Source organism: Talpa occidentalis, unplaced genomic scaffold (assembly GCF_014898055.3).
Source record: "Talpa occidentalis isolate TD23 unplaced genomic scaffold, MPIMG_talOcc4v2.1 talOcc4.6, whole genome shotgun sequence".
Taxonomy (NCBI): domain Eukaryota; kingdom Metazoa; phylum Chordata; class Mammalia; order Eulipotyphla; family Talpidae; genus Talpa; species Talpa occidentalis.
In genome coordinates this window covers 92324426-92340540 of record NW_023604972.1, presented here as the reverse complement: position 1 = coordinate 92340540, position 16115 = coordinate 92324426, and the positions used below count along the sequence as shown (strand labels likewise).

The 16115-nt window shown below is 45.0% G+C and overlaps 2 protein-coding genes across 3 annotated transcripts in view; one reads left to right on the top strand and one right to left on the bottom strand.

Moving 5' to 3' along the window:
• The window catches only part of PDE8B (phosphodiesterase 8B), a 179254-nt gene that overhangs the window by 9224 nt on the left and 153915 nt on the right, over positions 1–16115 (bottom strand). The window contains 5 exon segments of the mRNA XM_037529542.2: positions 2441–2639; positions 3501–3636; positions 4043–4088; positions 12150–12314; positions 13621–13697. Of these exon segments, the coding sequence (XP_037385439.1) occupies positions 2441–2639; positions 3501–3636; positions 4043–4088; positions 12150–12314; positions 13621–13697 (623 nt within the window).
• The window catches only part of WDR41 (WD repeat domain 41), a 148683-nt gene that overhangs the window by 130088 nt on the left and 2480 nt on the right, over positions 1–16115 (top strand). The window lies entirely within an intron of this gene.

The following is a 16115-nucleotide window of genomic DNA, read 5'->3' as shown; positions in this document are numbered from 1 at the left end:
GGTTGTCACACACAGTGCTGGAGCAACACTGATAAATGGAGCTGGCATGCTTTCTGCGCTCTTGGTGCTGATCAATGTATTTAGGGAGACAAGTGAAAAAAACACAAATATAAGGAACTTAACTGTGAGATGCGCCAAGAAGGTAAGCACAGTGCGAGAAAAAAACATCAGGTCTAGTCTAGTTTAGGGGAGTGCTGTGCACTAACCTTCGTGGTGACGGAAATATTTATATCTGTGTTGTCCCCTAGTGACATGTGGCTACTGCAGTTGTGGGGAACCTGTCCGTGATACAGTACCTGATGAACAATGGGTGCTGTTAGGCCAAGACGGGGCTCACTCACTAGTAGACATGAAGCAAGGCCCTTCCTCTGGAAGGAAGGGAACAAACTGGTGGAAGAAAACTTCACCCCAAACCCACGAGGAGAAATTCCAAACCCTTGGAAGTGTTGACATTTCTGCATAGTTTTTTCCTGCTCTTCCCAGAGGGAGTAGGTCTGGATCCCACTGAAGCAGACTGGTTAGAAGGGCTCTATTCTAGATCAGTTTTTCACACTGTCCCTTATCAAAGATGAATACCACTTACACATGGAGAGTGACAGGAGTGCTGGCTGGCCAGCCCTATTGACTTCCAGTGGCCCCCACAAGGACCAAAAAGAACAGGGTGAGTATCCAGAACAAGTGTCCAGAACAAGTCTAAGGGGACTGTCAGCTCTGGACACATTGTCTGTATGACTGAATTGAGGATGTGGAGCTGTGTTAGTGATACTAATTTTAGCCTTATGCATAAACAAATTAGGGGTGACAAATATAATGGGTATTTGGTAAAAACATTTTCCTGACTCTATCAGCACCAGCAGGTCTGGTCAAAGAGGCCTCAGGAATCAGTCTCACTTGCCTGGCTTCATGGTGGACTAACCAGTGGGCTTCTGGCAAAATCTCTGCGCTCAGGAGCCCCTTCCAGTCCAATCTGCCAAGGTTCCTTATAGATCTAAAAGCAGGGACTATCAGAATTAGAAAATGTCCAATTGTAAGCATATTATGTCTACTCAGCCTTGTTTCCATTGCTGAGAAAGTCAACCAGATTCTGAATGAACTAGCATTCATTTAAAGAAAAATTCTTATTTTGGAAAGGGAGATGTAAATCGACTAAGCATTCCCTAATATATTAAGCATTTAACTTCATTTTTCTAGAACAGTTGTGCTTACGTGAAGTTTATGTCTGACTGCAAACTACAGCAGCTGGTTTAGGTCACTGGCGTTGGTGGCAGTGCCCTGTGCGCTGGCTTCACGTGGCAGCGGCAATGTCAGCTGAAGCTGTGTGGAACAGAGGAAAGTAGAGGAGGAAACTGGAAAAGTCTCAGCTCCTCAAAGAAGTTGCCACAGGAAATACAGGCTGAAGTAGAACATAAAATATCTTGAAAAGCATTCTTCAGCCACATTGAAGCTGAGAAGGAAACCTCCCTCTCCTGTGCCATTTCGGTGGCATTTCTGTTCCTTCTACCTGTTGTGCTACACTGTCCTTATGTGCCCAGTGTCTTACAACTAAGAAAGTGATCTAATGTCAGGCACTTGCAGATTGATGTCAGTTTCAGTCTATACAGCTTTTCTCTCAGAGGTGTTTATTTTCTAAGCTTCAGATCTAATTGTAGCAGAGGAGTGACCGGCTTCATTGTACAGTGATGACTGCTGGATTGGAGGGCAGGTGGGGATCTCTTGCCAGCTGTGATGGTGAGCCCGTGGGCTCCCCAATGGGTCATCACCTGTATGTGGCAATCTGATCTTCCTCATCCTGGCATGGGATTTTGTCCTGGTAAACCCACCGTAAGTTAAAAACACATTAATTATACTAACCTATTGGATGTCCTAGCTCAGCCTAGCCACCTGAAACATGCTCGCTCACACACACACACACACACACACACCACTGTAATGCTGAAAATGGTCAAAGCACATAAGGATTGCCCTCATTTGTTAAAACTAAGGGACATGGAACTCTTTCAGAATTATGTAACAATCTACAGATGTTTACCTTCACACCTGCACAAAAACACCTTGTCAGAACGCTGCATGGCTCATTACACCTGAATTGTAATATACCAGTGGCCAATTCTGATGAAAATACTTAACTAGACCTAGTAACTAATAATTTAGTAATAAGTTCTGTCCTCTAACCTAATATCATAATATCCTAGTGAACATTTTGGGAATGGATTCATGGATCAGCTAGATACGTTGAGTCCGTATAGTGGCCTAAACTATTTTTTCAGGCATTTGGGCAAGGGGATGGCTATGGTCATTTGACGATGCCAATCAGTGAGTCAGCTCAGACGCCGCTGCAGAACTGGTTGCAAGATAGTTGTTTGCTTGATGTAGTTATTAAAATTGAGTCCTTAGATCTCCAATCCAGGGAGGTAACTAGAACGTGGTATCAAAATTTTACCTTTACTCTTTCCTTTCCGAGGAAGAAGGCAGTGGCATGCAGAACGTCGGCGGCGTGGGTGGAGTTATGATAAGCATTGGAGGAGTGATAGTTGGCTTCGATCACTTGGAGCCAGGCCCGGAGAGTAGTTTCAGAGCAGTGTAAAAATTCACATACTCCAAACCGGGAAAAGACCTTTAAGCCCAGATAAACCAACGGCCTGGAAAACAGAACAAACATTGGTTTGTTGTGGTCACTGGCTAGGAAACACTTTTCTTCAAATGATATTGGGGGATAGAGGCAATTTTCTCCTCAAGCTTACTCCACATGCACCAGGGTGTTAAAGTGTCTCGGTCCCAAATTAGAAGGTGAGAGTGGATCACCTCTTCATTACCCATTTTACAACTAGGTGTCTGTGGAGGACAATCAGGATGATTCTGGATTATCTTGAAGTCATGTGCTCTTCAGGGGCTCTAACCACCACACAAGCCCTGCTCTTTGTGCCTCCGAGGAAATTACTGAGCTTAAAGACAAATGGAACCGTTTGTTTTGTCGTAGCAAAGTCATTCATCTAGAGGCCTGTTTCTCACTGCCTGTGAGAATCATCCATATTTCCCTGACCAGTACCCCGGAAGTAGTAGCCTTCTCCTAGTATAGAAGAGGACTTTTCTGAGTTCTCTTTCCCCTGACTACAGAATGGGACCAAAGAAAAGTCTGCTGCACTCACAAACTCATTTTGTAAGGTGGGGTTTCAGCAAGGTGGGGCTGAGAATACTCAGGGTCTTTGCTCACTACCACAAAGGAATCGCCTGACGGATCTAAGGAGGACACTCAGTGTTTCCTCAGCCCGGGCCATCACCAGGCTGCCCCTGCACCTTACCCACTTAAACAACTGCTCCGTAAAGGAATTCACTGAGGAGCCACAGTGTCTCTGCTAGTTTGACACTCCCCCAGCATGTCTCTTGTGACAGACGCTGTGAGGTGTCTTGTGGCAAGAACTCAAGTCTTCTCAGAGTTCCAATGTGAAAGTCTTGAGAGCGGCCATCAGTGTCCCCTACATGCAACCAGAGAAGCCATGTACCTTTTATGTGTCACAGCTTCCAACTCAAAGATGTTGAACTCCCAGCTTTCCTCATTATCGAGCAATTGAGCGATACTCGGGGGGACGTCGTTGATGGTTATTGGCATCGCAAGGTGACTGTGACTCTGGTGCACATCTGAGAGGATGGGTGGGGAGGTGGTTAACAGTGCGGCCTTGCATGCCCTGAGCATGGTCATCTTTATGGTTGTTACTAGGAAGAAAGTCTTGCATTTCCAAGCATAGGAAGACTTTCACCTAAAGATTCTTCTCTTACATTATTAAAGTTCAAAACCTTGACAAACAGAAAAATAATTTTCTTGACTTCTTAGTGTATAGATATTTTAATTCCTATTCTGTCAATGTGCAGAGACATAATTTTAATTAGTACACGTGATTTCAAATGTAGGCCCTAGAAATCCTTGCACTCCAGTGAGACCCACAGGAAGTAACAACAAGGCCCTCCCCAAACACTAGTCACAACACGTTGGAAGGCACAGGCTGGGGAGAGGCTACTGGTAACGAAAAAGTCAGTGCCAACTTACTTTTAGTGAATACATACTCGTTTCCTGACAACCTCCTCAAGCCATCCTGGAATAAAGAAGGATGTGATTAGAGCACACTTTCTGTGCCTCCATCATTACCCTCATTTCTTCCCTTAGCCAAAGAAAACCCTAAACAACACAATCTGGAACTCATAGTCTGAAACTCAAATCAGACCTAGAGGACACTGTTCCTTCTCAGACTGTAACCCCAGAGGTGCGGAGCTGAGGACAGACTGGGTATGACTGCAGTCGGGTCTCTCACCTTAGATGTGAGCTGGCAACATCTCATGCTTGCTTTCTCTGCTGACATGCTGAGGCAATGTTAGTGAACTGGTACAAGTGGTTTTGCTTTGGATGCATGTTATTCTGAATGGACTCTACTTACCTTTATATAGATTGTTTTATTCTTGTATCCTTAAGCTTTGTATGTTGGACATTGGGAAAGCTAATCTAATGGAAAGCCATAAAAAGGGTGGGCTAATTTTTTACTAATATCTAAGTTTTTCAGCTCTATTTTCTCTTTTGCAACATGAACACTGCTGCTAGGCTTTAGAAGAAAAATTTCTGGGCTTGAGGTCTCTGGAAGGGCTGCATAAGGGAGCAGAGAGAATTCTGCTCTTCTACATTTACCAGGCTCTTGAACTATCCCCCGTTCTTGAATCTCAGTTTCCCTTCCTACGCGTTCTACTTGAGTGCAATTGCTTAGATCTTTGTTTAAAAGTCATGAATACTAAGGGGCGGAGCAACATGGCGGCGAGGAGACGCTGCGAGTAAGATCTCCCATTAAAAAAAGTTAATAGGGAGGAAAAGCGGCAGGTCCCAGTGAGAACTGGGACACGGAAAATAAACGGGTGACTCCAGCAAACTACCCGAAGAAGAAAGTGGCCATAAAAGAGGACCAGAAGGGAGGGAAGCGCAGAACCCTGCTCCCCTCCCCCGCCCACAGAGGCGGCACTCTCCGACCGGCAGAGAGGAGGAAAACAACAAACCAAAACGGCCCACAAGAACAAACGACGCAGCAAGCGGGACTGGGAGTGGAAAGGAACTATTGCAGCCACCACACCCCGTGAACGGGAGCTGAGGCGAACCCTGCAGGATCCGCCGCAGCGGTGAGCGAACGGCTTCGGGCGCCATTAGAGAAGAACAAAGACCCCGGGAGACGTGCACACAGCCCGGGCTGCCGGTAAGCTGGCGCGGGAAAGCGGCGCGCTCTGCGCGCTTGAAAAGCAAGTGCAGACCTGGATCACAGCTGCCCAGGTCCCCGCGCCTGCGACCTAGGCTTGCGGGGAGACGCGCGGAGGTCCTCACTGAGGTGAAGGTCCCTCCCTGAGTGAGCAGGAACCAGGCGCCCAGGCACGGGAGCAGTGCAAAAGGCGCCATTCCCGCGCCACTGAACTGGGCTACAGCCCGCGTCCTGGAACTGAGGGCTTTGAACTGAGACCCGGGGCACGAAATTAGGGGCGTGGGTTCCCCACGACGGTGGGGCACAAGGCAGACACAGCACCCCAAAGCTGTTGAGGTGTACCCTACCATTCCCGCTCTGTTCCCTGTCCCACGGGGTGGGGGGAGGCGAAAAACAGCCCCCCAAGGACAATAGGAGAGATCTCTGGCGCCACCTAGCGACCAGGAAAAAAAAAGTCACTAACACCCCATAAAACAGGAAATTTCTTAAGACTGCTTGAAAAGGGCAGAAGGCTTCTGGAGGACCCAGTGGCCAGCCGGGAAGTTATTCCACGCCAAGCCCCTTCTGACCAGCAGTCTGAGCCCACAGAGGGAGCAGGCACCCACGTCCGGGGCAGACCGGGTGCGCAGAAGAGTGTGCCTGAAACCGGAGGCGCAGGGACTGCATCCCGCTTCGCCATTTGAGAACAGGGACATTTCTTCAGTAAAAACTGCCTAAAACCAGCAGAAAGCTCCCCCAGAAGACAGAGATGGCTCCTGGAAGAGCCAGAGGGGAGTGGAGAAGTTCACCCAAGATGTCAGTCAGTCTGAGCAACACAGTGTCCCAACGCATACGACAAATTAGAAAACAGACAGTAGGGAGTAGAAGAACCACACGCAACCTAACAACTCCTCAGGAAAGAAGCACACCACAAAAAGAAAACCACTCCCCAGATTGCAACGACAGCAACTTGGAAGAACTTCTGAGCCTTCCAGAAAGAGAATTTAAAATTGCCATGATTAAAAAAGTGATAGATCAGAAGAAGGAAATTGAGTCCCTAAAGAGGGAAGTAAGAGAAATGCAGGAGATCAAAGAATTAATGGAGGAACTAAAGAACTCTGGGAAAAGCAAAGAAAGCAGAATAGATGAAATGGAAGAACGAATAAGTAATCTTGAAGACACAGAAATAAAAAGAACCAAAACAGAAAAGGAAAGAGAAGTACGAAGGAAAAAGAATGAAGAAAGACTTCGGGAACTATCTGACTCCATGAGGAAAGGAAATATAAGAGTTATAGGAATTCCAGAAGGAGAGGAGAGAGATGTAGGAACAGAGAAAATATTCATGGATATAATTGAAGAGAACTTCCCAAATGCGAAGAAGGAGCTGAAAATTGATATACAAGAAGCAAGAAGAACACCAAACTTCCACGACGAAAGGAAAAACACAGCAAGACACAATAGTAAAGCTCCCAAGAATCCAGGACAAGGAAAAAATAATGAAGCTGACAAGAGGGAAGAAACAGATAACATTCAAAGGAAAACCAATCAGGCTGACATCAGACTTCTCTGAAGAAACACTACGGGCAAGGAGAGAGTGGAGGGACATAGTCAACAGACTCCAAGAAAACAGATGCCAACCAAGAATACTCTATCCCGCAAAGCTCTCTTTCCTCCATGAAGAAAGAATATGGACCTTCCCAGACAAAGAGAAACTCCGGAATTTCATTGCGACTAAACCCCCACTCCAAAAAATACTACAAGGAATCCTAAAGCCAGAACCTCAGAGGGATGAATAACAACGAAAGAAGACCAAAAAAAAAAAAAGTTATTAAAAGAATAAATAAATAAAATCAAAGGAAAGACAAACATAATGGCAAATACAGATGCTAACATATCATATTAACTCTAAATCTAAATGTAAATGGACTAAACTCTTCAATAAAAAGACACAGAGTTGCAGCCTGGATAAGAAAAACAAAACCAACCTTTTGCTGTCTCCAGGAAACACATTTAGCTACAAAAGATAAAAATAGGCTCAAAGTCAAAGGATGGAAAACAATCCTACAAGCAAATGGGCCAAAAAAGAAAGCAGGAACAGCTATACTTATATCAGATAAAACAGACTTCAAACTCAAAAAAATAAAAAGAGACCCCAATGGTCACTACATTATGATTAAGGGGACAATACTTCAAGAAGAAATAACACTCATTAACATATACTCACCAAACGAAAGAGCACCAAAATATATCAGACAACTGTTGTCCTCTCTGAAAACAGACATCAGAGAAAACACATATGTAGTGGGAGACTTCAACACACCACTATCAACAATGGATAGATCAACAAGACAAAAAATAAGTAAAGAAACTAAAGCTCTAAATAAGGACCTAGAGCATTTGGGCTTAACAGACATCTATAGAACACTAAACCCAAAAAAAACGGAGTACACATTTTTCTCAAGCGCACACGGATCATTCTCCAGGATCCATCACATACTGGGGCACAAGACAAACATCAACAGATACACCAAGATTGAAATCATACCAACCATCTTTTCTGACCACGAAGGCATCAAACTAGAAATAAATCATAAAAAGAAGGCAAGGAACTATCCTACCTCATGGAGATTAAAAGCCACACTACTGGAAGACCACTGGACTAACGAGGAGATCAAAGAAGAAATTAAAAAATTCTTTGAATTGAATGACAAGGAGGACACCAATATCCTAAATGTATGGGATGCAGCAAAAGCAGTAAAAGAGGAAAATATATAGCAGTAGAAGCTCACATCAAAAACAAGAAAGAACTCAAAGAAACAACCTAATCTCGAAGCTCAAAGATCTAGAAAAAGAACAACAAAAAAACCCCAAAACCAGTAGAAGAAAAGAAATAATAAAAACCAAAGCAGAAATAAATGAAATTGAAACTAAAAAAACAATCCAAAAGATCAATGAAACCAAGAGCTGGTTCTTTGAAAAAATAAATAAAATAGACAAACCCTAGCCAGGCTCACAAAGGAAAAAAAGGGAGAAAGCACAAATACACAGGATCATAAATGAAAGAGGAGAAATCACAACGGACACAGCAGAAATCAAAAGAATAATCAGTAACTACTATGAACAGTTATATGGAAACAAGTTCAACAATCTAGAGGAGATGGACAAATTCCTACAACTCTACAATCACCCAAAGCTAGATAAAGAAGAAATAGAACACCTAAACAGACCAATTACAAGCAGCGAAATTGAAATGGTAATTAAAACCTCCCCAAAAAACAAAAGCCCAGGACCTGATGGATTTACAAATGATTCTACCAAACATTCAGAGACGAATTAGTGCCTATCCTTCACAAACTCTTCCAAAAAATTGAGAAGGAAGGGACAATACCAAACACGTTCTATAAAGCCAATATTACACTAATACCAAAACCGAATAAGGACAACACAAAAAAGGAAAACTATAGGCCAATCTCCCTAATGAACACTGATGCAAAAATCCTCAATAAAATTTTAGCTATCAGAATCCAACAATGTATCCATAAGATAATTCACCACGACCAAGTTGGATTCATTCCAGGGGCACAAGGATGGTTTAACATCCGAAAATCAATCAATGTTATCCAACACATCAACAAAAAGAAATATAAAAACCATATGATAATATCAATAGATGCTGAGAAAGCTTTCGACAAAGTGCAACACCCATTCATGATAAAAGCCCTTGAAATTCTTGGGATACAAGGAACATACCTCAACATCATAAAGGCCATCTATGACAAGCCAACAGCCAGTATCATTCTCAATGGTGAAAAGCTGAAAGCAATTCCATTAAGATCTGGAACAAGACAAGGATGTCCACTCTCACCACTGCTCTTCAATATAATACTGGAAGTCCTAGCCAGAGCAATAAGACAAGAGAAAGACATCCAAGGAATCCAAATAGAAAAAGAAGAAGTCAAACTATCACTATTTGCAGATGATATGATAATATACATAGAGAACCCCAAAATCTCCACAGAAAAACTAATTCAACTCATCAATCAATTCAGTAAAGTGGCAGGATACAAAATCAACACGCAAAAGTCAGTAGCCTTCCTATACACAAACAATAAATCTGAAGAAGAAGAAATCAAAAAACCACCCTTTTATTATCGAAACAAAAAAATCAAATATTGGGAATAATCTAACAAAAGAGGTAAAGGACCTATACAAAGAAAACTATAAAACACTGTTAAAAGAAATAGAAGAAGACACAAAGAAATGGAAAGACATCCCCTGCTCATGGATTGGAAGAATAAACATTATTAAAATGGCCATCCTACCAAAAGCAATATACAGATTCAATGCTATTCCAATCAAAATCTCAATGGCATTCTTCAAAGAAATAGAACAATTATTGATGAAATTCATATGAATCACCAAAACCCCGAATAGCCAAAGCTCTACTGAAAAAAAAGAAGGAAATGGAGGCATCACACTCCCAGACTTCAAAACTCTACAAAGCCATAATCATCAAAACTGCATGGTATTGGCACAAGAACAGACATACAGACCAATGGAATCGAATAGAAAATCCAGAAATAAACCCACAGATTTATGGTCAACTAATCTTTGACAAAGGAGCAAAGACTATGCATTGGAGCAAAGAAAGTTTGTTCAATAAATGGTGCTGGGAAAACTGGGTCGCTACATGCAAAAGAATGAAGCTTGACCACTACCTCACACCATACACAAAAATCAACTCAAAATGGATTAAAGAACTAGACATAAGACCTGAAACCATAAAATACATAGAAGGAAATATAGGCGAAACACTACGTGATTTGCACATCAAAGACATCTTTACAGACACATCATCCAAAGCAGTGATAGTGAAGAGAAAGATAAACAGCTGGGACTACATCAAATTAAAGAGCTTCTGCACAGCAAAAGAGACAATAACAAAAACAAAGAGAAACCCCACCAACTGGGAGAACATTTTTGCACCCAACACTAATGATAAAGGACTGATCACAAAAATCTGCAAAGAGCTGATGAGACTCAGCAACAACAAAGAAAATAATCCAGTCAAAAAATGGGCAGAAGAGCTAAAAAGAAACTTCTCTGAAGAGGAAATGCAAATGGCCAACAGACACATGAAAAAATGTTCAACATCACTTGTAATCAGGGAAATGCAAATCAAAACTACCATGAGATACCATCTCACACCAGTGAGAATGGCACATATTAAAAAAACTAGCAACAACAAATGTTGGCGAGGGTGTGGAGAAAAAGGAACTCTTGTGCACTGTTGGTGGGAGTGCAAACTGGTCCAACCACTATGGAGAGCTGTGTGGAGATTTCTGGACCTACTAAACATAGAGCTTCCATATGATCCAGCAATTCCACTCCTAGGTATTTACCCAAAGGACACAGAAACATCAATTCCAAAGAGCACCTGCACCCTTATGTTTATAGCAGCACTGTTTACAATAGCTAAGCTTTGGAAACAACCCAAATGCCCAAAAATAGATGACTGGATCAAGAAGATGTGGTACATATACACCATGGAATATTACTCAGCATTCAAAAAAGATAAACACATGCAATTTGCAGCAACATGGATGGCACTGGAAGGGATCATGCTCAGCGAAATAAGCCAAAAAGAAAAAGAAAAATACCGGATGGTCTCACTCATAGCAGGAATCTAGAAAACTTAAATAAGGGACCAGGAAAATGAATATAAGAAAGTGAAAATCAAAATCAACAAAAAACTATGAACCAGAGACACTTTTTGGGGGGTGGGGGGCAGGAGGGAAGGATTGGGGTCAGAATGGGGCGTTTGCAATTGTATGGGGGAATATAAAAATAAAATTTAATATTAAAAAATAAATAAATAAAAGTCATGAATAATTATCTGTCACCCTTAAAAAGCGTGCGTTAGAGTATTAATGAAAGGCTCTCCTGCAGTCTCATTTTGGATCTTTAGGCCAAGAGTTTAACATTTAAAACTGGAGCAGTAGGTAAGTCACAGTGGCCCCAACCACCCTGGCTTGAAGGTCACTATCGCAAGGCACTTCTTTCCGTTGCCTTTCTTTCTCTACCTCCCTGAAACGTCTTAAATTAGGTTGAATTCTATACTGTTTCCTCATAGTAGGACTTGGAAGGGAGCCCCATAATGTACGGTCATGGGGGGAGGGACTGGGGAGGAAGAGACCCAGACTCCTGCTGCTGCAGCCCTGCAGCGGCCGCCTGATGATGGACCTGCTGGCGTTCTCAGCGCTGACCTCTGTACTGCTCTGGCATGGACAGCCAAGACCAGTCCCGGTGGCAGGAAAGGGACAGGAAGTTACAAACGCATCAGGACCCTCAGTAGGAACAAGGAGAATGGATCAGAAAGCTAGTCAACACTCGGCATTCGGTAGCAGGGCTCGACAAATCTTTGAAGTGAAACACACAGATGACTCTTGGGCTTTTTCTCCCAAAGAGTTTTACCAGCTTCGGTTACTGATGAAAAATGGGACCTGACACGCAAGCTTTCATTTAAAGAAAGAATTTCACAGCTAGGATTTTCGAAACTGATGCTGCAGTCTTAAGCACAAACCCTTCCATTATCTAGATGAGAGTCTGAGGGCCAAGGAAATGGAGCCGTGACCCTCAGTCCAATGCTGCACCCCTCGAGGCGCCATCATCCACATGCAGCCCTCAGCTGCCTCGGTAGTCCTTAGCGTTAAAACAAATTCTGAAGGACTGTCCCCATGGCTGTGGCCAGTCAGCTTCAAGGAAAGATAGTACTTGCATAATAGTACACAAAGTTTGATGCAGATGCTTCTGGCGGTGATGATGGCACGCATGCCCATACAGCGGGCATCTCTGCAACCACGGGTGATGCTTCTCTGTCACAGTCACATGTGCTCGCGAATGCACGGAATGTCGCCTCCCCTGCACCCTGGCTGCATCGCTCACCGTCATCAGGCCGCCGACAAGGTCACTGGTGTGAGGATCTTCATCCTTGGTACCCAGCTGAGGGGAGTACAGTTCCGTGGTCCGCAGAATTTCTAAAACTCTATCCAAGGCTTCTGCTACTGTGACGGGGCTGTTTTCTTGGGCAGCATTGATTATATTTATGACCTGAGGAAGTAAAGAAAGAGTGAATTCTGGGCCTTAGGATTCTACTTCTCAAGAGTCATACATATACCGAGAATCCAGAAATCAGGTGATGAAACAACTTAGCGTCCAGAATAACCAGGTATTCGTGGCACCTCTCCCCTGGCACTGAAGCGCGCCCTCTCCCAGCCCGTCCCGCTGCCTCCCCTGCCCGGCGTTGACATTTTCTCCAGCCCCTTTGCTGGTCATCCTCTAGGTCTCTCGTCCAGGTTGGAGCTCCTTGGAGGTTGGTTGTGGCCCTTTCTCTACGCCACCCTCCTTCCCGAGGCAGCCCTCTCACGTGCATTGGGATGGGCACTCCCATCTAGGGTCCAAGGGCTCCCGGATACACATGCCCTTCTCAAGCTGTAAATTCACTCGCCCACTGGCTTATCTGTTGGAACCTCTTTCTCACATGTCCCAAGCTAAACCCGTGATCTTGTTCTCCCCTCCCCAAAGCAAGCAAATAAACACACACAAAATCAAAGACAAAAGCTGTGTTCCTTCTCTGGTTTCTGCATGGACGTCAGAAAGACACTCCTAGTGCTCCAGCCGCAGGCCTCGGATGCCCTGGTTGGGATGTCACTTCCTCTCCCCACCCTGACGATATAATTCATCACCAGAACAATCGATTCTACCCCTACCGACTCGACTCCTTGGTCTACTCAGTTCTCTCTGCCTCTGCTGCTAGGACTCCAGTCGAGGGGCACATTCCCTGTTGGAATTCTGGAAAAGTCGCCTAACTGGTCTCTCCTCCCTGGCTTCGTGTCTTCGATCCATTCTCCACAGGTCACTGGGTGTTTCTTCAGTCAACGGGCTTGATCATGTCACTCTCCTAACTTTAAACTGTTCAGTGCCCATTAAAAACTAAAATACAAGCCCTTTAATAGGGACCAGCTGACCAGAGTGAACTGAACCCGCGTCACCACCTCCCTCCCTCGGCTCCCCAGGCTCCGCCGCTGGCTTTCTCTCGATCCTCAGATGGTTCAGGCCCCGCTCCTGACGGGGTGCTGCGCAGAGCCGCCTCCCACCCCTCCTCTGACATCTCCGCGTGCTTCAGGTCTGTCTTCGAACATTCTTTCCGCTACACAAAGACCCTCGAGCCTCATTTCCTGCCATGGATGTGTCTTCCTTGCCAGCATGCGCTGTCATTTATATCCATACTGCGTGTTCAACAGTTTCCTCTACCGGCCTGTGACCGCTCGGGCATCAGTGGTAGGAGACTCGTTACTCTACCACCAGAACACAGCCGGGCCCCGGCTGCAGAGTGGAGGCAGCCGCTGCCGCTTACCTTTGTGATGGGCGCCTCGATGGTCATGGAATGGATCCTTGCCATGGACGGGTAGCGCCGATTCTGCAGGCTGGGGGCTGCAGAGAAGAGAGTTGTACCTGGTTTTGGCGGCTCAGCTTGGCTAAGTACAACAAAGGAGCCCTCTGGAGTGAGGACCTGATTCTCATGGGGCTACCCTCTTCAACTGCCCCCCAAAGCAATGAATTCAGCCACCTCTTACTCTTAAAAGACGGACAGCTCAGCTATCACTTGTCAGAGCCTGGAAAGGACTGTCTGGCCTGGAACTTTGCTGGTAGGACAGCTTTCCAAGTCCCAGGTCCATAATGGGACTTCCAGAAGAGGTTGGTGGGTTCTAGAGCCCCAACAGCTGAACGATTCGCTAGGATCACTTTCCCATAAGTCACTACAGTTCAACAGACCCAGCTGCACACGTTCAGTCCTTAGCCACTGGCCTTGTAACTGGGTCACTGTGCACCATGTAGGGGGCAGAGGGTCCTTGGAAAGTGGGGGGCCAGGCAGAAAAATGAGCCCACTCGGTAAAAATTAGGGCCAGACACTTCACTTTTCTGAGCCTTTAGGTTCTTAACACCCAAAAGCCACAGTTCCACCTTCAATCTTTAGAAACTTTTCCTTTAAAAAATGAACACAAACATAGACTTGCAAGACATGGCCTTTATGAGAAGAAAACGACCTCAAGAAAACAGCGAAAGGAACGCAAAAACAGAACGAAGAAAGTCAGGGGGACTGCAAAGGCCAATGCTGGTGCTGGCAAAGAGTAAAGATTCTGCAGTGACTTTATCTGTATCTGTGGTGATTGTGCAGATTTTTCATGAGAGGATTAATAAAACCTTTTACGTGTCTGGCCAAAAAAAAAAAAAAAAAAAACCCTTTCTTTTTAAAATAATTTAAAACTCGTTTTGAGCAGTTAATGCTTATGTGTGGTTCAAACTTCAAAAGGTAGAAAGAAGTTTTACTTTAAAAATACCATTCTGGTCAGACTGTCCTACCCCTGTGTGAGACCTGCAGCCGGGGCAGCATGTGGTACGATACAGGTGGGATAACTGAGCCGGTATCTACAGCCTCACCTGCTGCTGCTCAGCCTTCTTGGGGGGCCCTCCCCCTGCCAAAGCAGCAGCGCTGCCGGCCTCATCTCTACCCTGCGGCCTGCCCTTTGTCCGTGCGGGGAGAGATGGGAGTCCTCAACCTCTACTCCGGAAAACAGCCATTTTCAGATTAGAGATTCCCTCATCTATTGCCCACTCCATGTGAAATAGTCAGTCTACACCCACAAGCCATCTGAACATATTTCAATTTCAATTCATCTTTCTCTGTTTACATTCTTGGTCCCAACCCCTCGCATCCCTGTGATTAGTCCTCTTTGTAGGAACTGTCCATCTTATCTCAGTCTTCAATCCTTTCTTGCTGAGCCGTGTCCCTTACACTTGAGTTTCCCATTGTGACCTGAGGAACTGAAAGTCCTTCGCTTGTCCTTCCTGTTTATCCCCTGAAGTTAGCGCTTTTCTCTCTCAGTCACCGTCTCTCCCTCCTGCTCCTGGCATCTGTATTCAGATTTGCCAAATAAAAATTAACCTCATCAGTGAATTCCATTAGCCTGTTCCCAACTCTTAAACTCTCTAATTCCCGCTGAGCTCTCTAGTTGCACAGCTGGCTGCCTCCTGTGCCCTCTTGTTCTTGGGGTACATGTCACTGTGCTCATGGTGCTTGTCTCTGGCCTCTCTGTTCTCTTCATTGGCCCTAGAGCTCCTGCCTCCCCTCTCACTGAGGGTGTCCCTGCAAGCCTTGGACTTCCATACTGTGTTGCCAGTCTCCCTCTCCCTCCCTACACGCGCGTGCGTGCTTGTGCACACACACACACACACACACACACACACACACACACTCCCCCCCCCCCGAGATGCTCCTCTGCTCACACCTTCATCTGTCTCCTCCAGTGCTTGCAAATCCACACCTGTGGCCCTGAGCACCAGTCTTGCATTTCCGCTTCCTTGGTATCTCCGCTGCAGTAAAACCCATTAGTTCCCACTCAGTTTTCAACCTCGGCATAGCTAAGACTTCGCGATTCCTGAAAATGTTACCTCTGTCTTCCCAGGCACTTAGGAACGAGATGTCAGGATCATCTTGACCTTCCCATCTCTCTGTAAATTCAATTGCTTACTAAGGTCTGACTGATGGAACTCAAAAAAGAAGTGTTTTGCTGAATGCCGCCTCACAGTTTATCTGTGACAATTTATTAAGGGAAGAGAAGGGCGTATCTCGGGGTCACTGAAAACTAGGTTTGGGCTGGAGTTGGAAAGCCACAGCTCTAGACGCCCCTCTGCCACTCTGAGTACCGGCTGGCTGCTGGGGCGCCGAGACGCCTGGGTGATTACGTGGCTCCGCACAGCTCAAGCCACCAAGACACACACGTGGAGTCATTTCAAGCAGAAGACAAAGACTGAAAAAGCGAAAGAATTTTATAAGCCTAAAATTTTCAA